Source organism: Leopardus geoffroyi, chromosome D1 (genome assembly GCF_018350155.1).
Source record: "Leopardus geoffroyi isolate Oge1 chromosome D1, O.geoffroyi_Oge1_pat1.0, whole genome shotgun sequence".
NCBI lineage: Eukaryota > Metazoa > Chordata > Mammalia > Carnivora > Felidae > Leopardus > Leopardus geoffroyi.
Genome location: NC_059329.1, coordinates 70,014,911 through 70,035,935, shown reverse-complemented (window position 1 = coordinate 70,035,935; position 21,025 = coordinate 70,014,911). Strand labels below are relative to the sequence as shown.

The 21,025-nt window shown below is 39.5% G+C and overlaps 3 protein-coding genes across 9 annotated transcripts in view; 2 read left to right on the top strand and 1 right to left on the bottom strand.

The window, feature by feature from the left end:
• Nucleotides 1–1,170: 1,170 nt before the first annotated feature.
• On the bottom strand, nucleotides 1,171–20,906 carry LOC123600473 (atherin-like). Its single transcript, XM_045482521.1, has 2 exons — nucleotides 20,635–20,906; nucleotides 1,171–1,401 (listed from the first exon to the last, which is right to left on the bottom strand). The coding sequence occupies exons 1-2, from the start codon at nucleotides 20,904–20,906 to the stop codon at nucleotides 1,362–1,364; spliced, it is 312 nt and encodes a 103-aa protein (XP_045338477.1). The 3' UTR covers nucleotides 1,171–1,361.
• Nucleotides 6,363–9,646, top strand: PTH (parathyroid hormone). Of its 2 annotated transcripts, XM_045484593.1 has the most exons (3): nucleotides 6,363–6,964; nucleotides 8,875–8,965; nucleotides 9,085–9,645. In XM_045484593.1, exons 2-3 carry the CDS (start codon nucleotides 8,880–8,882, stop codon nucleotides 9,344–9,346), a joined length of 348 nt encoding a protein of 115 aa, XP_045340549.1. In that variant the 5' UTR covers nucleotides 6,363–6,964; nucleotides 8,875–8,879; the 3' UTR covers nucleotides 9,347–9,645. The 2 variants fall into 2 exon arrangements, with proteins under 2 accessions (XP_045340549.1, XP_045340550.1); XM_045484594.1 differs by lacking the exon at nucleotides 6,363–6,964 and having other exon boundaries at nucleotides 9,085–9,646.
• BTBD10 (BTB domain containing 10) overlaps nucleotides 19,412–21,025 on the top strand; it is an 87,583-nt gene continuing 85,969 nt past the window's right edge. The window contains exon 1 of one of the 6 annotated variants that reach the window (XM_045484590.1): nucleotides 19,412–20,040. The gene's annotated coding sequence lies outside the window, so the exon portion shown is untranslated. Of the gene's footprint in view, nucleotides 20,041–20,424; nucleotides 20,647–21,025 lie in introns of those variants that run through there. The other 5 variants (XM_045484592.1, XM_045484588.1, XM_045484586.1 and 2 more) reach the window with 5 other exon arrangements.

Sequence of the window (21,025 nt, the reverse complement as noted above, 5' to 3'; positions counted from 1 at the left end):
TTCCTGCCATGAAAGATGAGATTATATGTTGCAAGAAATCAAATTGAAGAACAGTTTACAGAGTTGTTGATTTTATTTCAGTACATGTTCAGGGTACCAGCTCATGTCATAATGTTGAGCATGTTTTCTCATGAATGTACGTTCAGTGCAAAAAAGGACAAAATAATTTGGATGTAGAAGCCATGCTACAATGTAATTGGAACATAAACTGTAACTGCAAGAAACTACTTAAAAATTCTGCAAGGATGCCTTGGTGGCTCAGTCGGTTAAGCGTCCAACTCCTGATTTTGGCTCAGGTCATGATCTCACGATTTGTGAGATTGAGGCTGCATTGAGCTCTGTGCTGACAGCATGTAGTCTGCTTGGGGTTCTCTCTCACCCTCTCTCTGTCCCTCCTTTGCTCGTTCTTTCTCTTGTTCTCTCTCAAAATAAATAAATAAAACATTTTAAAAAACTCTGCAAAACAGGAAATATTAAGAAAAAATCAATATTCAGGGAAATATAATTTTAAAAAGAGGTATGTAATTTAGATACTTATAATTTATCTTAGATAAACACAAATAATTTTTTAGTAAAAGTATGTTCCATACACTATTTTTCTTTTATATCTGTGTACATATGCATAGATAACTAGAAATAGTTCAAATATAACAGGGTGTCCTGTGGCATTTTTTAAATTCTTTTTTCTGAAAAGACAATTTAACAAGAGATCTATCCTCTTAATAAAACTTTAAGTTGGGGCGCCTGGGTGGCGCAGTCGGTTAAGCGTCCGACTTCAGCCAGGTCACGATCTCGCGGTCCGGGAGTTCGAGCCCCGCGTCGGGCTCTGGGCTGATGGCTCAGAGCCTGGAGCCTGTTTCCGATTCTGTGTCTCCCTCTCTCTCTGCCCCTCCCCCGTTCATGCTCTGTCTCTCTCTGTCCCAAAAATAAATAAACGTTGAAAAAAAAAATTTAAAAAAAAAAAATAAATAAAACTTTAAGTGTACAATTTATTATTATTAACTGATGTCTAGTGTTTTTATTTGCTGAATCTGATGATCCTAATAATGCCAAGATCTGAACTCAGGTCTTCTGACTCCAAATCTACTGCTCTTTCCACTACAATCTTCCCTCTAGTTGATTTCATAAGCGACACAACCACATGAATATGCTTGGAATGAAGTTTCATAGTGGCTTTTTTACACTTTATTGGTGCCCTAAACATCTAGAGAATTTCCATGCAGGGAAAATACAGAATCTCATCTTCATGCTTCTCTTTGCACCCACTAGAGCGTTCTTCAGGACAGTTTGTTGAGTTTGACCATATGGAAGATTTTCTTCATTGTTGAAAGGCAATGTCAATAGCATTCTAGGTGTAGCCTTTAGAGAAGCTCTGTGATGCTTGAAATGTCCTTCATGAAGCTTAGAAAGGATGCAGAAAGCTCCAAGTTAGAATTATATCACTTTATTAAGATTCATGAAAACAACGTTATTATTGCTAAATTTGTTTTTAATCAAGACCTCGTATGTAGTTGACAAAGTGCCTCATCTACATTATTCTATGTGATCCTTGTGATACTCTGTGGGGTAGCTTATGTTTATTTTTGTGCGGAAATTAAGGTTTTCATCCTGGGTTTTGCAACTAATAAGTGCTAGAGCTATGATCTTTGCTCTCATCTTCCATAGTCAGGTCCTGAGTGTTTTCACTGCACAGTATTGCCAGGTGGGTGTAAGAAGAATGTAGCTTCTGAGGCCACCTATTAGTTTGTTAACTTGTGTAGGAGTCCACTCTCCAATCACATTCAACACATTTTGTTCCCAACAATGCAAAGATATGATTAGTCTTAGTTTAAATTTTACAACAATTCCTTGTGCTATTAACAGATTCAGAGTGGATTTTATGAACATCATAGCTGCCCACTGCCTCTAAATTCTTTGCACTTCACAGGACCGGGCTGGCAGATCTTGGAGGCAGAGAGCAAACTGGGCCCAGGAGCTCAATATTCTCCATGTTTATTAATGGGGACTCCTGGAGTAAGGTGGACCCATCTGAGGGGAAAGGCAAGGAACACTTTCCCTTCAGAGTTAGTTTCATGTCCCAAAGAAGACATGCATTTTTTGAATGTCAATTACATGCAAAACACTTTTACATATAATAGCTCATATCTGAAAGCCCATAACTCAGAGAAGGGAAGAAAGTATTCTACTTTGAGATGTGGAAATTGGGATCTGAAAAGTTAAGAGGCTCTAACTTAAAAAAAAAAAAAAAAAAAGGCCTAAATGTGAGACCTGAAACCATAAAACTAAAAGAAAACATAGGCAGTAATCTCTTGACCATCAACCTTAGCAACATATTTTTGTATATGTCTCTTGAGGCAAGGGAAGCAAAAGTAGAAATGAATTATTGGGATTACACCAAAATAAAAACCTTCTGCACAACAATGGAAACCACCAACAAAATAAAAAGGCATTTTTGGGAGAAGATATTTGTAAATGATATACCCGATAAGGAATTAATATTCAAAATGTATAAAGAACCTATACAAGGGGCATATGAGTGACTTAACTGGTTAAGCATCCAACTTAAACTCAGGTCATGATGTCACCATTTGTGGGTTCAGGCCCCATGTCGGCCTCTGTGCTGACAGCTCAGAGCCTGGAGCCTTCTTCAGATTCTGTGTCTCCCTCTCTCTCTGCCCCTCCCCCACTCATACTCTGTCTCTCTCAAAAAGAAATAAAACATTTTTTAAAAATTAAAAAAAAAGTATACAACTCAACACCAAAAAAAACCCACAAATCACCCAATTAAAAATGGGCAGAGGATCTGAATAGACATTTTTCCAAAGAAGGCATTCAGATGACCAAAAGACACATGAAAAGATGCTCAGCACCACTAATCATCAGGGAAATGCAAATCAAACCACAATGAGACATCACTTAACACCAGTCAGAATAACTAAAATCAAAAAGACAAGAAATAACAAGCGTTGGTGAAGATGTAGAAAAAAGGAAATCCTCATACACCGTTGGTGGGAATGTAAATTGGTGTAGCAACTGTGGAAAATAGCAGGGAAGTTCCTTAAAAAATTAAAAATAAAAATACCATACAACCCAGTAATTCCATTACTGGGTATTTAAAGAAAATGAAAACACTAATTCAAAAAGATATTTGCAACCCTATGTTTATTGCAGCATTGTTTACAGTGGCCATGATATGGAAGCAACCTAATTGTTCATCAATAGATACATGAATAAAGGAGATGTGGTACACACACACCACCACCACCACCACCACCACCACCATATGCATACACACAATGGAATATTATTTGGCTTAAGGAAAGAATGAGATCTGGCTGTTTGCGACAACATGGGTGGACCTAGTAGATATTATGCTAGGTGAAATAAGTCAGAGAAAGACAAATACCATATGATTTCACTTATATGTGGAACCTAAAAAACAGAACAAATTAATAAGCAGAAATGGACTCATAAATGCAGAGAACAAATAAACTGGCAAATGCCAGAGGGGGGGAATGGGTGAAATAGGTGAAAGGGGATTAAGACATACATACTTCCAGTTCTAAAGTAAATAAGTCATGGAGATGAAAAGTAAAGCATAGAGCATATAGTCAGTAACATTCTAATAACATTGTATGGTGACAGATGGTGACTATACTTAGTGTGGTAAGTACTACATAATGTATAGAATTGGTCCAATCACTCTTTTGGGCACCCAAAACTAATATAACACTATATGTCAACTTATTTCAATAACAAAAATTTTTAAAAAGAACTCAGTAGCTCAACATCCCATAGAGCAGCTTAAAGCAAAAGAGTAAGTCAACTTTTCAGATGCCATCTCATCCGTCTGGAATTAGGAGAACTGTGGCTGATTTCCTAGCCCTGGAAGTTTCTTCTTCATGCCAAGTCCCCAAAGTCTTACTAATTCTTATTTGTCAAACAGAAGGAAAAAGTATCTGTCTAAAATTAAACCTCCCATAATGCAAGAGAAAACACATGGCTCTTTTATTTTTCCCAAATGTGAGGAATACAGTATGTTGTATGATCCCAGTTTCATAGAACTTGAGAGTCCTAAGAAAGGCTGAGCTTTTCAAAGCAAAAAGCTGTGCTCAGCTTTTCTGTCAATGTGACATCAGCCTCTTGTGCCCACATAGCCCCTAGCCCTCTTATTTCTTAAATAATGTCCTTCTATCAAGTGACTGTGGTTCCAGACCCTGATGGTTCAGATAAACAATGTGCCAAGTCTTGGCAGCAATATCTCTTCTCTGTGGAAAGGTCAGATAGTCCTTTAAAAAATCTGAGAGACACAAAAATATTACTAATACATGCATGAATTTAGAAAGGACTGCAACATAAAACTTCTTGTCATACACACAAATACCTTCTACAACTTGTACCTAAGCTCCTTCTATGGGATCATCGCTCATCTCCCCCTCTCCTCCCACTTGCATGTATTCAGTCTTCATGGCCTCCATGCTTTTGCATATGCTGTTCTCTCTGTTCTTTTTCACCTTCTCTGGTGGCAAACTCCGTCATCCTTGAGAATATTTCAGCTGCTCAGTAAAATAGCTCCCATCAACTCTATGGAAATTTAGTTACTTCCTTATCTGCATTTTTATAAGCCTTTGTTCACATCTCTATTATAACCTATTATATCATATGGTAATTATGTGTTAAATTTGAGGGCAGAGATCATATCTCAATCATCGAGTGCTCAACATAGCTCCTAGCTGATAGTAGATCCTCAAGGCATTTTTTAAACAAGTGAACATTGTCTAAACGGTTTGCTTAATTTGTAAGAAAAACTAATTTAGCAATATGGTTGTCTTCAATGAGACAATTTATTCTTATTTAATTGCAGTGGGAAGAACACAGTGAAAGTACTAACTGCATCACTCCTGGAAGGCTGTCAATGATGTCAAACTTCCCTGAAGAAGTGGAAAAATCTACAAATTTAAAATGTTAAACATGGCATTATAATAACAGTGAAAATGTGTTTATAAAATCATTCGCATTTCCAATTCTCCTTCCCCTCAACAGTGTATAACAAAAAAAAAAAAAAATGATAAACAAACATCACATGGATACTTTGCATGAGAAGAGGTCTTCAAAAAACCAAAGTAATAGATTTTTATGGTCTGGTTTCATGGTTCAACCATCCGCTCGCTACATAGGAATCTCTATATTCTCCTTAAAAAATCCTCATGTAGCTTCTACTTGAACTCTTGCAGTGATGGGGGAACTCACTACTTAAGAAGATACTTGATTCTTTAGTTTAATAATTAAAATATCCAAGTTGAGCTCAAATCTGCCTTCTTGTAATCTTTAACCATTAAACTCAGTCTTTCCTTCCTTAAACCACAGAAAACATTTCTTCTTCTGTGTGTTAGCCCCATAAAAAATTAAAAACATCTATATAGTCACCCCCACGTCTTTTCCAGACTTTTCCAATTTCATTCAACTGCTTCTCATTTGTCATGTTTTCCAACATTTTTAGCAACCCGGTTCAATCCTCTAGCCATGTTGCATTTTGTCTCTAGCACTTCCAAAATGGAGTCTGGACATACACTCCAGGTAAGATTTGCCCAGTAAAGAGGATTTCCCAGAGCAGGACTCATGCATATATCTCATTCTAGACTCTGTATAGGTACTGTCCAAACTTGGACTGGCTTGCACTTGAGGTAGAGTTGAACCTTGGCAATGGTTAGCAAGAAAGGGGATAATATGAAGCCTGGATAGGACCATAGCTAAGAAAAACAATCCAGTTCTGGGACTTTAGGTGGGAGTCAAGCTGCCTAAATGAGCCCTGGATATACCCAGGGCATTCAAGGGGTTTCGAACTGAGACCAGACTGTACCAATATTTGAAATCAGACAGGTGGCAGTACTATGCCTCTATTAGATTTTGGAGTAGGCCCTTAGTCACCAACGGGGGGAACCTGAGAATCAAGACCCAACCCCTGGGCAAAGAGGCTGCAAAAGGCTAGGCAAATTAAAGACTGGAATGCAAAGAAGGGTTTCATTTCTAGGGCGAAACTGAGGTAGTAAGAATCAAAATGGCTCTGGAGTCATAAAGACTCTATGTTGAATTCCATCTTCTCCACTTTCCAAACCCAGTTTCCTCATGTGAAAGCTGGGCTAATATCAGCATTTACTTTAAGGGATTGCTGCGAAGACTAAATGGGATAATACATATAAAGCCTGGCATATAGTTAGTGCTTATCAAATGTTTTCTGTGCAAATTAAAATGCATAAATGAAATTTAAGTGAAATGAATTTTAAGATAATTTCACACTTGAAGCTTTAAAATTAATTACAAAGTGCATTTTCTCAAAATATTTTTAACACTTCCTTTAAGAAAAGCAGTATGTCTATTTTTTTTTTCTTGAAATAGGAATAATATGGATTGGTTGAAAATGGATTCCAAAGTAAGAATAATATAATGTGATTCTTTACAACCCTCACAATAATTATACCAATAGTGTTATAACACTATATATATTGTTATATATAACACTATATGTTATAACAAATACACTTATTTTCAGATTTTACTTTCAAATAATAGCTCTACCATAAACCTTTGAAATCAGTCTTTCTTATAAATTCATTAATCCCGTCACAATTACACTTCAATATTTGTTAGAAATCTTTCCATAAACCCTTTTCCCAGCCCCACACTGTTTTCCTTTTAATATCCAATTATTTAAAATTTAAAAGGAATGGGCACCGCCCAATGGGGGTGTGTGTGTGGCTTTGAACCTATCGTTACTATCCAGAGAATGGGGAGTGACATTATCTGTGACAACAAAAAAGCTTCTTTTGGTGAGTGGAAGACCTATATATAAAAGTCACACTTGAGGGTCTCTACAGTCTAACTCATCAGCTTTCACCAGTTCACTCAACTTTGAGAAAGTATCAGCTGTCAAGACACCTGAAAGATCTTGTCACAACCTTGTGTGGTGAGTAATATTGATATTTTCTTTTAAATTTCATTCGAGGTTTTTTGTCATTATGAAGTAATTATGTGATGTGTGCTATTTTCTGCGAATATGCTGCTTGTTCAAGGTAAATTATTAAGGGAGAGTTTGAATTATGGTTAATAGAAAAGAAATTTATGCTGCTAAAATGCTCTTGAGTCATACATTTTTGTGATTAAAGTCTTTTGAGATGCTTTGTTTTTCTAAACTCATCTGAAATTACACAGAAAATAATTAAAATTTGGCATGATATGCTCTAATGGTTATCTTACTGAAATTTTGAAATAAAACAGCCTAGTGAGGAATGAGTAATTCTGATTTAAATAGCCGATACAAATTTGTGTTGTGTTAAAATTCATTTTAATGCAGAATATCCTTATCTAGATGGTTTGTTTTATGACTCGTGGAGAGCTCAATCTGTGTTACAGTTGGAGAAATTCAGTTTTACTCCTGGATATTTATTCCGTTTGCATAAAGCCTTTTCAAAATTGCTATTCTGAAAACTGTATGTGAATTTTAAGGGTGTTTTACAACTGTCTTTTTTAAGCTTTTTCATGACATTCTTGTAAGAAGCTCTTCTCTCTATTAAGAATAAGGAAGCTGGGGCACCTGGGTGGCTCAGTCCATTAAGCATCTGACTCTTGATTTTGGCTTAGGTCATGATCTCAGTTTGTGAGATTGAGCCCCGTGTTGGGCTCTGCACTGACAGTGCAGAGCTTGAGATTCTCTCTCTCCCTTCCTCTCTCTGTCCTTCCTGCTCTCTCTTTCTTTCTCTCAAAATAAACAAATAAACTTAAAATAATAATAATAAAAGAACAAGGAAGCCAAGGAGAGATGTCTTAAGTCACTAGGTGGATGTGACAAAGCTAGGACCAAATCCCAATGCTGTAGCTACAGTGCCTGTTTCTAACATAAACCAACACTGAAGAATATTCATTTGCTGCACCATCAGTAGTCTTATATTGCAGAGTAAAAATAAATGTGGATTATAATGTTTCTTATGCTACTTCTAAATGATGCCGTTTCCCTTTAAAAATATGAGCACATAGCCATTCTGTGTATGTTAAAATGGAGAACATTAAGCGTTAAGAAAAAGCACTTCTGTAATAATAGGCTTTGCAATTATTGAAATGCAGATTAAGGTAAGACTGTTCTATTTTGAGATGAAAAGCTTTATGGGCAAAAGAGGAAAGTGCTAAAAATTATACTCAAACAAGATTGTTAATAAAATAAGTCAAATAAGATAGACAAGCATTCCATATGGAGCCAAGGCTCTAACTCCATAAACAATTAATGATTAGATGATGGATTAGATAATTTTAAAATACTTTGGCACATTCTTTTTAATGATAGAAGTGTGCATTAATTCATTAAAAATCTCTAAATCAGAGCCTATTCGTTTGATATTTATGACTATTATTGTAGTGCCTGAAATGAAGTTGACTTATGAGAAAAGAAACTTGCTTAGTAAATAGTGTTAGCAAGTTACCTAATTAAGAGAATTAGCCATTTTCAAGCAAATTATAAGCACTTAATCATAAGCAACATAAAACGTGGGAGGAAATTCTAAAAAGTAAGCCTTTTCAGTTCTCATGTGGCTTAAATTCATATATTAAAAATTGTACAAAACTCTTAAAAGATACTTAAGAAAGGAGAACTAATCTGACTAATTTCAGAGTCAAATTTTGTGTGTATACAATATATACTAACGTATCTATAAAATAAAAGAGGCTGATTGTCAAAGTCTTTCATGAAAACCAATTCAGTTACTTGGGATTGCTGTAACACTTTGTGCAGTTGTATGGCTGTAAAGGCAACAACTACAAATTTGATTGTACAGTTTGACACATTAAAAATATCTTTAAACGCTTCCATTTTCCTTTTCCTTTTAGTGAAGATGATGTCTGCGAAAGACATGGTTAAGGTCATGGTTGTCATGTTTGCAATTTGCTTTCTTGCAAAATCGGATGGGAAACCTGTTAAGTAAGTATTGTAAGCTGTTCTGCATGGTGAGGGCATGGGAGCTGGATTTTTAACGTTGGCTTTATGATTGGGAAGGGGGGAGCTAATGGAGTGGTCCTTCCCATTGCTGTTCCCTCCAGGAAGAGGTCTGTGAGTGAAATACAGTTTATGCATAACCTGGGCAAGCATCTGAGCTCCGTGGAGAGGGTAGAATGGCTGCGGAGGAAACTACAGGATGTACACAACTTTGTCGCCCTCGGAGCTCCAATAGCTCACAGAGATGGTGGTTCCCAGAGGCCCCGAAAAAAGGAAGACAATGTCCCGGCTGAGAACCATCAAAAAAGTCTTGGAGAAGCAGACAAAGCTGCTGTGGATGTGTTAATCAAAGCTAAACCCCAGTGAAGACAGAGCAGAGCACTGCTATACACAGGATAGGGCAACAAAATTACATGCTGCTAACATTCTCAAGCTTTGAAGATCACCAAATGCCAATATTTACGTCTAATCCATGGCTAGCCACGATAGCTGAAATTCTAATTGATTGTTTTGATTCTACTTTTATTCATGTAAGGCCTCTTTTAATTATTCCATTTCTGTTGTTTATTCTTTTTAAAGTATGTTATTGCATAATTTATAAAAGAATAAAATTGCACTTTGTAACCTCTCTCCCATCGTACACTGCAAAATAAAAATTTAATGATCATAATTTTAAATAAATGAAGTTAAATAGTTCTCATTTGTTATAAGAACGTTTTCAGGGCACCCGAAAGCTCAGTCAGTTAAACGTCTGACCATGGCTCAGGTCATGATCTCACAGTTCGTGGGTTCAAGCTCCGCGTTGGGCTCTGTGCTGACAGCTTAGAGCCTGGAGCCTGCTTTGGATTTGTGTGTCTCTCTCTGTCTCTCCTCTGCTCACGCTATCTGTCTCTTTCTCTCAAAATAAATAAATAAACATTAAAAAAATTTTAAGAACACTTTCTGGGGTTATGACTAATACCCAAGTGTTTAAATTGGTCATGAGTAGGAAGAATAATGCAAAATGTTTTTTTAATTATGTGTCTTACAGTCCCATATTTTGGACATCATCTTTTTAATATTACCAAAATACTAGGTCCTGGAATCCTTATTAGCTAGATACTATTGCTCTCTTCATTTCAGGAAATTAAATGCCTTGCAAGGAAAGGCAAAAAAGTGGTCCGAAACTTGAGAAAACATTTGTCTACACACAAACCCACTGATCGTATTTCTAGACTGGACCCCAAATTGTAAAGAACAGAACTTTTGGGGGTACCTGACTATCTCAATCACTTAAGTGTCCGACTTTGGCTCAGGTCATGATCTCATGGTTTGTTGGTTCAAGCCCCACATCAGGCTCTGTGCTGACAGCCCAGAGCCTAGAGCCTGCTTTGATTCTGTGTCTCCCTCTCTCTCTGCCCCTACCCCACTCGTGCTCTGTCTCTCTGTGTCTCTCAAAAATAAATAATAAACATTAAAAAAATTTAAAAATAACGAATAGAATGTTTGTATTTATTAGGACATGATTTCATTCATTTGTCATTTAACAAATATCAATTTAGTATCCTTTATTTGTCATGTACTAGATTAGACACTGGGCATAAACTGGTAAACAAAATGGACACAGTTTCTATCGTAATGAGGCCTACAATTTAGTATGCAAGACAGATATTAATTCACTATTAATTTTGATAAACACTCTGAAAGAAAAACACAAGACACTCCAGAAGTGTAAAATACAGACCCTGGTTCTACTTAGATCAATGCTGTGCAACAGAACTTTCTGTGATGATGGAAATGTTCTATATTCTCTCTTGTCCAATACAGTGTCTACATGTGCACTTAAAATGTGCCTTGTGGGGGTGCCTGGCTGGCTCAGTCAATAGAACACACTACTCTTGATCTTGGGGGTGTGAGTTCAAGCCCGATGCTAGGTGTAGATATTACTAATAAAAATAAATAAATAATTAAAAAAAATATGCTTTATATCCCTGAGGACTAAGATCCCATACTGGCCTCAAACAGTTTGTGTTCTAAACAAAACAGAGATGTAAGCAAGTAATTACAGTGTTATAGGTAAAATGCAAAACACAATGATACACAGAGAAGGGAACAGATCTTCTTGATGTAGGGAACAATGGAGATGGGACTGAAATGGCAAGTAAATTTTGAAAGATGTACAAGAATATTAACAAAGTCTGGCATCCTGGTGGAATCAATCAGGCTTTGGTTGAAATGCAGAGAAGAGAAGCTACTTCCGTTAGTTTATAGAAAGAGATTCATTACAAAATCATTGAGAATGCTGATGAAAACAGACTCTATGTTAAACTTGGAGGAAAAACTCACAAAGTCACCAAGAGAGTTGTTCTGTCTTCTCATCTCCGCAACTGACTGATATTATCCTGAGACTGCCCTGATCAGGAGGCAGCTGCTTCCTATTACTGTTCCAGAAACAAACTGTACCTGCCATGACCAACCGCAGCAAAAAAAGATGGCAAGCCCTTTGCTTCTTGACATCTACTGGGCCTTGTTGCTAGAATCTGGTAACACTAACACAATAAAATCAACCCCTTCCACAACAGGGCTTGCCAGCAGAAAGGGAAAAGTGTCAGAATGACCTTACTTATGCCTGCCCCTTCTCCCAGGAGTGCATATGATTGGCTGAACCTGAACCTCTTCTAGAACCTTAGCAGCAGAGGTGTCTGGAGAATGCAGTTTTTCAATTTCCAGTTTACTATCTAATACAAGAATAAGCAGTAGAAGGTGGTGTGGATGGTGCCTCCAGCTCCCTGGTAGTGTCCAGCCTCAACGAATATTCTTAAATATGTCTCCTGATGGAACTGTGTGAGAATTTTCCTGGATGTTTACTCAGGGGTAGAATCCTGATACATAAACAAACTTTGCAAGACTCTGAATCACATGTACGGTTTCTATTCCCACCAGGAGAACTAGGCATTTCTGTCTATTTCCACCTACAATTGGAAGTATGCACATTTATGAAAAGTTGTGTCACATTGATGGTAAGTGGTAGCCCATTGTTTTAATTCACCTATCTCTGAATACTAGTGAGATTGAACTCTCTACGAACTGGCCACTTGGTCTTCCAAGTCCATGAGATGTTTTTTTTTTTTTTTTTTCCTTAATATCCTTTGCCAGTTTTTAATTGATTTTCTGGCCCTGTTAATTCTGAGTTCTTTGCATATTCTAATATGAATTCCTTATTGGTTTTATTTTTATTTTTTATTTTTTAGATGGGGGAGGGGCAGAGGGAGAGGGAGAGAGAATCCCAAAGCGGGCTTCCACGCTGAGCATGGAACCCGATGTGGGGCTCAATCTCATGACTGTGAGATCATGACCTGAGCCTAAATCAAGAGTCAGATGCTTAACCTACTGAACCACCCAGGTGCCTCTGTGTTTGGAGAGTCTTACTGAAGAAGTCTTTCCCCAACCCTAGGTCACAAATTATCTCTTATAACTACTTTAGTGTTTTACCTTTCACTTTTAAGTATTTATTGTTTTGGAGTCTAATTTTGTGTAGGACAAAATATTATATTGGAACTTTATTATTTTTTATATGGACAGTTAGTGTTCTAAATACCATCTATCAGTGTGACTGCGTGGCTCAGTCAGTTGAACATCCAACTCTTGATTTCAACTCATGTCATGATCCCAGGGTCATGGGATTCTTTCTCTCCCTCTGCCCCTCTTCCCCACTCATGCTCTCTCTCTCTCTCTCTCTCTCTCTCTCTCTCTGTAAAAACAAACAAGCAAACAAACAAAACAAACAACAAACAAACAAACACCATCAAAAACAAAAACAAACAAACACCATCTATTAAACAATTATTTTCCCATAACTTTGTAGATAATTTTAAAAATCACATTTTAAGTTCTCATGTAAGCATAGGTTTATTTATCTACTTATTTATTTATTATTTCTGAGTAGTGAAAAAATGTTTTATTGTGTTCTTTGAATCAACTTTCAGTCCCTGAAAGGTCAGTATCAGATGGGGTCCCACAAGTCCCTCTCCTCTGACTTCCTCTCACTGCTTAATTTAATCCTTGGATAATGTGTGTCTCTAAATGTCTTTACCCCTATCATTCTCCTCCCCACGTGGCCCATACACCACAAACCTTCCTTCCCAAGTCTTCAGGGATTGGGCCTGTAAGTATCCAACCTAGTCTATGCAGAACTCTATAGAAACAAGTTCTTGGTTCCATTTGGAAGCAGCAGTTCATGGAAGTGGACCCAGGACGTGTTGGAGAAGAAACAACCTGCCCCTAAACAGTGGGTCTGTTTGGTCTAGTTCAACATTATCCCAAGCAAAGCCCAGCATTTAGAATAGTCAGGTTTTAAAATCAGTGATTTACTTTTGCAGTTCTTATCCTAAAGCTTCCTTTTCAGCAAAACAAACATATAAACTCCTGGTACTATTAGAAAATCTCAGGAGCGTATGATCTAACAGTTTCTGTCTGTTCTTCTTTTTGGACAGAGATCACATCTCCTTGAGAGGACGATGGCCAAATTGCAATGTCTGTAGCTCCTTGGCACAGATCTTCATGGGTTCTATGTTCTCACCCTCTCTTAGGATCCCAGGACAGAAAAGTGGATAAAGAGGTTCTGAGGTAGATATATTTATGGAGGTGCATGCATGGAAACCATGGATGGCATTGAAAAATGAAATGGCTTTCAGGTTACAAGCAGGAAAATTCCCACCTCTGCAAGTTTGGGTTCATGTGGATCCAAAGAATTAATTGAGGTATCCGATCCATAGGATTAAAGTCCTTTTTCCCCCTTTTTACAGCTTTATTGAGGTATAACTTACATAAAATTCACCTTCTGAAAGCAGTGTTATTTAGTATTTATAGAATCGTGCAACTATCATCCATATACCGTTTTAGAAGATTACCATCACTCCAGTAAATTTCCTTGAGCCCACTTGCAGTCAATCCTTGCTCCCACTCGAAACTCCCACAACCATGGATCAGCTTCGTGTCTTTCTAAGTTTGCCTTTTCTGGACATTTCATCTAAATGACTTACACAATTTGTAGTCTTTTGCATCTGACTTCTTTTCAATCGGCCTACAGGTTTCAAGATTTATCTATGTTGTAGTACATATCAGTAAGCCATTCCTTTTTATTGCCGAAGAGCGCTCCATTGTATGAATGTACCCCATTTATCTATTCACCAGTTGATTATTTTTAGTTTTTGGCTACTAAGGATAATGTTGCTATGAGCAGCACACGTAGGTTTTTGTGTGGATATATATTTTTTTGTTTCTTTTGGGTAGATTCCTGGTGATGAGGGAGCGTGAGGCAGGCTGAGGGCAAAACACAAGCTAGCACTCTCCCCCCAGGTGGGACATGTGTGATATTCCTTGGACACTCCCGGCTACCCCAAAACAAGAAAGGACAAAAAACAAATGGTTAAACTGATAGGAGTCTCCACCAGTTTAGCAGAAAAAGGCAATCCCATCAACAGCCTAAAGTCCAGGAACTCCCTACTGTCTCAATGTTAATGCTTTGCTAATGGGAAAACAATCTTAGCTTGACAATAGTCGGCCTCCAGTAAGTCTTTAGCATGTGAAAGTCTTTTTGGAAACTCCCTCTTGACTTTATCTCCCCTGACTCCATAAAACGGTCACCCCTCACACAGCACAGCAATTCCTGCCCATGGATCCTGTTCCCATGCATTAATAAAGTCATCTTTTTGCACCAAAGATATCTTCAAGAACCCTTTCTTGGCCGTCAGCTCTGGACCCCACGAACCTCCCATCACCCTGAAACTTCATCACTAGGAGTTGCTGGATAGTATGGTAAATTTATATCTAACTTTAAAAAGCTACTGTTTTCCAAAATGATTGTGATTTATGCTCACATCAGCAATCTATGATGGTTCGAGTTTATCCCTATCTTCACACACTATCATTGTCTGATTTTTCATTATAGCCATTCGAGTGAGTGTGCAGTTGTAATTTATCTCATTGTAGTTTTTTTTTTGTTTTGTTTTGTTTTGTTTTTTTTAAACAAACTGCTTTTACCAACATTTATTTATTTTTGGGACAGAGAGAGACAGAGCATGAACGGGGGAAGGGCAGAGAGAGAGGTAGACACAGAATCGGAAACAGGCTCCAGGCTCTGAGCCATCAGCCCAGAGCCCGACGCGGGGCTCGAACTCACGGACCGCGAGATCGTGACCTGGCTGAAGTCGGACGCTTAACCGACTGCGCCACCCAGGCGCCCCTCTCATTGTAGTTTTAATTTACATTTACTAAATGACTAATGGCACTGAGCATCTTTTCCTGTGTGTATTAACTATTTGTATATCATCATAGACAGGTCTGTGTAAGTCCTTTGCTATTTTTTAATTGGATTGTCTTATTAAGTTATAAGAGTTCTTTATGTACTATGGATACACCTCCTTATTATGATTTCAAACATTTCCTTTCAGTCTGTGGTTTGTCTTTTCACTCTTTTAATGGTGTCTTTTGAAGCTCAAGAATTTTCAATTTTATTGATTAAACTTATCATTTTAAATGTAATAATTAAATTTGTCAAATTTTTTTAAATAACTTGTCTTTTGCTATCATGTCTAGGACTTCTTTGTGTAACCCAACACCATGCAGATTTTCTCCTTTGATTTCTTTTATCAAATTTATAGTTTTTTTAAAAAGTTTATTTATTTATTTTGAGAGAGAGTGAGAGAGAAAGCATGTGAGCATTGGGGGGGGGGGGGGGAGGCGGTGGTCAGAGAAAGAGGGAGGGAGAGAGAATCCCAAGCAGGCTCCACACCACCAGCGCAGAGCCCTATGTAGGGCTTGAACTCATGAACCATGAGATCATGACTGAGATGAAATCAAGAGTCAGATGCTCTGCTGACTGAGTCACCCAGGTGCCCCTATCAAATTTAGTTTTAGTTTTTATATTTAGGCCTATGATCCATTTAAGATTAATATTTTTGTGTATAATGTGAGGTAAGGACTTAAGGGTCTTTTGTTTGCTTGTTTGTTTTTTTGAAAAGATTATCCTTTCCTCATTGAATTATCTTGGTACATTTGCTAGAAATCAACTGACCATAAATGTAAAGGCTTATTTCTGGATTCACAACTTATTCCATTAAGCAATATGCTTAGCTCTGTGCCAACACCACACCATCTTGATTCCTGTAGTATTGTAATAAGTTTTGAAATCTTGACGTGTAAGTTCTCCAACTTTGTTCTCTTTATCTCTCTCTTTTTTTATGTTTATTCATTTTTGAGAGAGAGAGAGACAGCATGAGCAGGGGAGGAGGGGCAGAAGGAGTGGGAGACACAGAACTCTAAGTAGGCTCCAGGCTCCTCTCGGTCAGCACAGAGTCTGACGTGGGGCTCGAACTCATGAACTGTGTGAAATTATGACCTGAGCCGAAGTTGGACACTTAATCGACTGAGCAACCCAGGCGCTCCTGTTTTCTTTTTTTTTTAAATTCGTGTTCTAGGACTTTTGCATTTCTATGTAAATTTTTAGATCACTATGTCAATCTCTACAAAACAAAGCCTAATAGGAATTGTCAAAAGCTGTGAAAGGTCTGAGATTTTACCCTTATTGCAAGCTAACAAGTTACAGAAAGTTTGCAGACCTCTACTTTAACCCAACATTCCAGGCCATTATTATGTCTCCATTCCATTTTACTTTTCTCACATTGCGTCCTATTCATTTTTTAAATGGGTCATTATTGCCCCTAAAGGATACATAGCTTAGCCATTAATATGCCTTTGTTGATCCCTCCATAAGAATGTCCTTTCCTGGGACACCTGGCTGGCTCAGTTGGTAGAGCACGTGATCCGATCACTGGGTTGTGAGTTCAAGCCCCATGTTGGGCATAGAGTTTACGTAAAACAAAAACAAAAACAAACAAAAAAACCAGCTGTTTTTTCCTATTATCTTTTCATGCATGGATCCTATCTATTCTTCAAGGCCCCAAATCAAACATCCATCTTCCCCCTTTCCTGCACTTTCTTCATCTCTTCAATTAGAAGTAATCTTTCCTATCTCTGATTTCTCACAGCACATTATCTCCTTACCACCCGGCTTGCTTTCCTTTTATTTGTTACTTACACATCTCATTTAAGTCAGTAGAAATGTTTTGGGAGGTTTTTTTGTTGTTGTTTTTTTTTTACTTAATACCTGGGATTCATTGTCTCGCTGCATTGATGAAGAGGTGGACACAAAATAAAATGAGCAGCAGGCAAAAGTTTATTCGAGCATAAGATCAGAAAGAAAGAATTGTATGAATGCTCTCTTCATTCAAAAGTGAATGCCATGTATGGAAACCAATTTGACAATAAATTTCATATATTAAAAAAAAAAAAGTGAACGCCAGAAACTGTAGGCAAACTTATAAAACTCCGTTCTATAAGGTTTTGATCAGCCCCTCTCCTTGCCCCTTGTCCCTTCTCAGGTTTCACCCTTATTGGCTAGATAACTCTAAATGCCTAGTCATTCCTTTTTGATTGGCTCGTTTCCATTGTATGGGGGTGTTCTACGGCCAAACTGTTCCTTTGGGGCCATATGCTTTATGGTCTACTACTTATTTTTAGTTAGGCCTTTTGTCAAATTCCTGAGGGAAACCTGAGGGGGGTGGGTAGGTGATGTTTGTTACATTCTTAAGAGGAACCTCGCACCCTCAGGCGTTTGCTAGCGGTCAGATGCTCCCCAGCATTGTTTTAAAATATGTGTTTTCCCCACCCAGGACCTTCAAGCCTTAGCCTCTCCCTTTCTGCTTACTGAATCTTATCTTTTCCCATCCTAGAACCTGTATATTCATAAGGCCTGTACTTCCCCTAGTATTCTTATACAGGGTCTTAATCTATAAATATGTTTGCTGAATAGAGTTCTTTTGGTGTTAGTGTAATTTTCCTGTTCCTGCTGTTAGGTGACAGTGCTCAAACCTTCTAGTAACAAGAAATCCCAGGCTTTAAAGTTAAACAGGATTCTGGTTCTGTGGCTTATTAATTTTGTGAGCAAGTATTTAACTAGAAGTCTTTTTTTTTTTTTTTTAAGTTTACTTATTGGAGACTGTGCGAATGGAGGAGGGGCAGAGTGACCCTGGGAGAGAAAGACTCCCAAGCAGGCTCCATGCTGATGTGGGGGTGGGGGGAGGTGGGGGGATTGGGGGGCTCGAACTCACTAACCACGAATCATGATGTGAGCTGAAATCAAGAGTTAGATGCTTAACCGACTGAGCCCTCCAGGCGCTAACTGTCTTATCCTCTGCTGTGAAACAATCTTGTCTTACCATATTACGAGGTGCAACAATACAACCAAAGGAACTTATTCATTGCTTCTGTATAAAACTCTTTATTTGTATTGATCTTTTTGGTGCGTATTGTGATTGATATTGTAGAAGATTTACATTAGGGGTTAGTCAGCTAGCATTTACAAATGATGGTGTAAGCAGTTCGTGATGATTTGAATCAATGGCGTTACCTACTAGACATATAGATGCCACCAATGCTCCCCAAATTAATATTTGATAGGTTAATTTTTTTAAGCAAATGATGGTGATAGTTTTATTAGATTTTCAGACTTCCTTGCTTCCCCCTCCCTCCCTCCCTCCCTCCTTCCCTCCTTCCTTGGAATAACAGAATAAGATGGACTATAGATCCCTCAAAAGTAAGGTAAAATGTTTTGGCCTGATTCCAGTATGGAACAAAGTTTCCAAATTTCATCTAAAATCTTTGCTGACATAATTCCTCCTGTAGAATTTCTGGAACTTGGTCTAGAACTTGTGAATTATGCTAAGGAGGACACCTGATTGGCCCATAGCAGGGTTAGAACTACTTTTTGTTTGTTTTGCTATTAAGTATTGGGCTTATTTGTAGGGAGGATAGAGTGAGCCAAATGACACTATTGTATATATAAATATATATATTAAAAAATGAAGATGTTTTTTGAAGGAAGATTGGTGGAAGCTCTATAGAATATCAGAGACTTTCTGTAGGAAATTATAGCTTCTATTTTGATACAGGGAAATGATTCCTGTTTGACAGACCTCTCTAAACCTAACTTGGACTACAGAATCACCTCCCTTGATCTTAGCTTACAGCAGAACATTTTGATAATAAATCAAGATTGGTGAGGTTTTTGTTGTGTTGTTGCCTGAGGATGTTTCTGAAGTTTCTCCATGAGATTCCCTGTATTGCAACATTTGTTAAATCGCTCTACTTAGCAGTCCTCAAAGAGTACTGGGAATTTCCAATTTAACAGAATGTTGGCAGTAACAATTGGGCACACTAGGACAATAACCTGTTTCCCTTTAGGTGTCTGATGTGTGAGTGTACCTAGATGAGGAAGAGGATATTCACTTTCCGGTACCGTGCAGCACAATTCATCACCTTAGCATAAACCTTGGTTTGGACAACACTTTGGTTATCACGCATGGGGGCCTGGGAGTTTTTTCTCTTCCGAACTAAACAATGATTACAAGTTTTTCAACAAAGTTCTTTCCGCAAGATCCGTTTTCATTCCAAATTACACAAACCAGGTCCTCTTCCTCTTTGCTTTCTCTGCTTGCAACGCCCCTCCCACTCTTCTCAAAACCGGGGAAGAACTCGTACTCATCCTTCAAGATTCAGCTCAAATGTCTCTCCCTGGTGGAGGCTTCCTCAACATGCCAGGCAGAGCCTGTTACTCCCTGTCTGCTGCTCCCGTAGCTCATTGCGAGCAACCCGGCTTTTATCACAGCACAGTGGGTTTCCATTTATCGGGCGGGTCTTGCCCCCGCGGTCTGAGCTTCTAGCGCCGAGACCGCGTCTTTTAGTCACTCCTCCCCCCCCCAATCCCCGTGAGGATCGTCCAGCGTTTGGCACATGGTAGGCTCAGAGAAGTTGGATGACTGAAACTCTTATTAACTGGCGACCTTCTGGCCACAGGAGCAACATGCGACCCAGGTTCCTCCCGACGTGTGATAGGCGGCTCAAGTGAAGGAGGAGTTTCAGCTGGCACCCGGTTCCCGCCAAGCTAGCTTTTAAAAACAAACAGCTGCAGATACCGAGGCATAGAGGGTGGGCCTCACGACGACCGCCTTTCGTGAACCCAGGTGGGTGAATAGCCGCCAGGTGAGCTCGCTAAGGCCATTTCGGAGTTTGCTCAATTAAGGGAAACGTCTTCCCAGAGCACTCGGGGTCCCAGGGCTATTTCTCTAACTCTGGGCAGGAGACGCTGTCCGTTTTTTTCTAACGGTAACAGGAAGTCGAAGGAAAAAACGTGGGATTCAGAGGTTTGGGCCTCTCAGACACGAGGATCGCCGAGGATCCAGGTCTGACGTCTGTGAGGGCCGGCGCCCAGCACTCTGCCACCCCAGCCCCTAGGCAGAACGCCCACCGCAAGCGGCCGCTCCCTCTTTCACCCTCACCCTGGGCGCCCCGCCCACTCCCGGGCTCTGAGCCTCGCGAGAACACCGCTAGCCTCGCCTCTTCGGACTCCAGGCTCTCGCGAGAAGAGGCTTAGGAGCCGGCCTGTAACCTGCCCCGGCGGCTCTGCTGGCCGCAGCCGCCTGAGTGGCCGCTGCCACAGACACCTCCAGAGGGACCCAGTTGAGGAGGAAGCGGAGGTGTCGCTGGCCCCCCGCCTTCGCCTAGGTCCTCCCTGGACACTCAAGAGGGACTGCAGGTTCGAGGGTGACTGGACTCACCTGGGGAACTCGGTGGGGGCGGCGCCGGAGGCTGGGCTGGGCTGGGCGAAAGAGGAAGGGGGCGGAGGGCGAATCTGGGCTTGAGCGCCGGGCTGCGGTGGCGGTGGTCTGGGTGTCTCAGACCCTGCTGGGAGACCGTGGGTGGGGTTCTGGGCTCCGGCAGCTGGCCCCTGATTCGGAGAGGCAAGGAAGGGATTTGGATTTTCGGCGGTGCTGTTTTTGGGTTGGGAGTCCCGAGGCCCTTCCCCAAGGGATGAAGGCGATACCCTCATCCCTCCTTCCCTGGGCAGAGTAACCCCGTGCCCCGCCCCTTTTCCTGTCACCACTGGGCTAACGCAGCGACATCCTTAGGAGGGCGCATCACAATAGAGGATAGAGTGGCAAGGCAGTC

What these genes read in the sequence shown, in the direction of transcription:
- PTH (XM_045484594.1), top strand. Translation starts at nt 8,880, where the DNA reads ATGATGTCTGCGAAAGACATGGTTAAGGTCATGGTTGTCATGTTTGCA. An exon ending in TCGGATGGGAAACCTGTTAA is followed by an intron (nt 8,966 to 9,084) that starts GTAAGTATTGTA and finishes TGTTCCCTCCAG; the next exon opens with GAAGAGGTCTGTGAGTGAAA.
- LOC123600473 (XM_045482521.1), bottom strand. Translation starts at nt 20,906, where the DNA reads ATGAGGGTATCGCCTTCATCCCTTGGGGAAGGGCCTCGGGACTCCCAA. An exon ending in GCCCCCACCGAGTTCCCCAG is followed by an intron (nt 1,402 to 20,634) that starts GTGAGTCCAGTC and finishes ATCCTTTCTAAG; the next exon opens with CTTCATGAAGGACATTTCAA.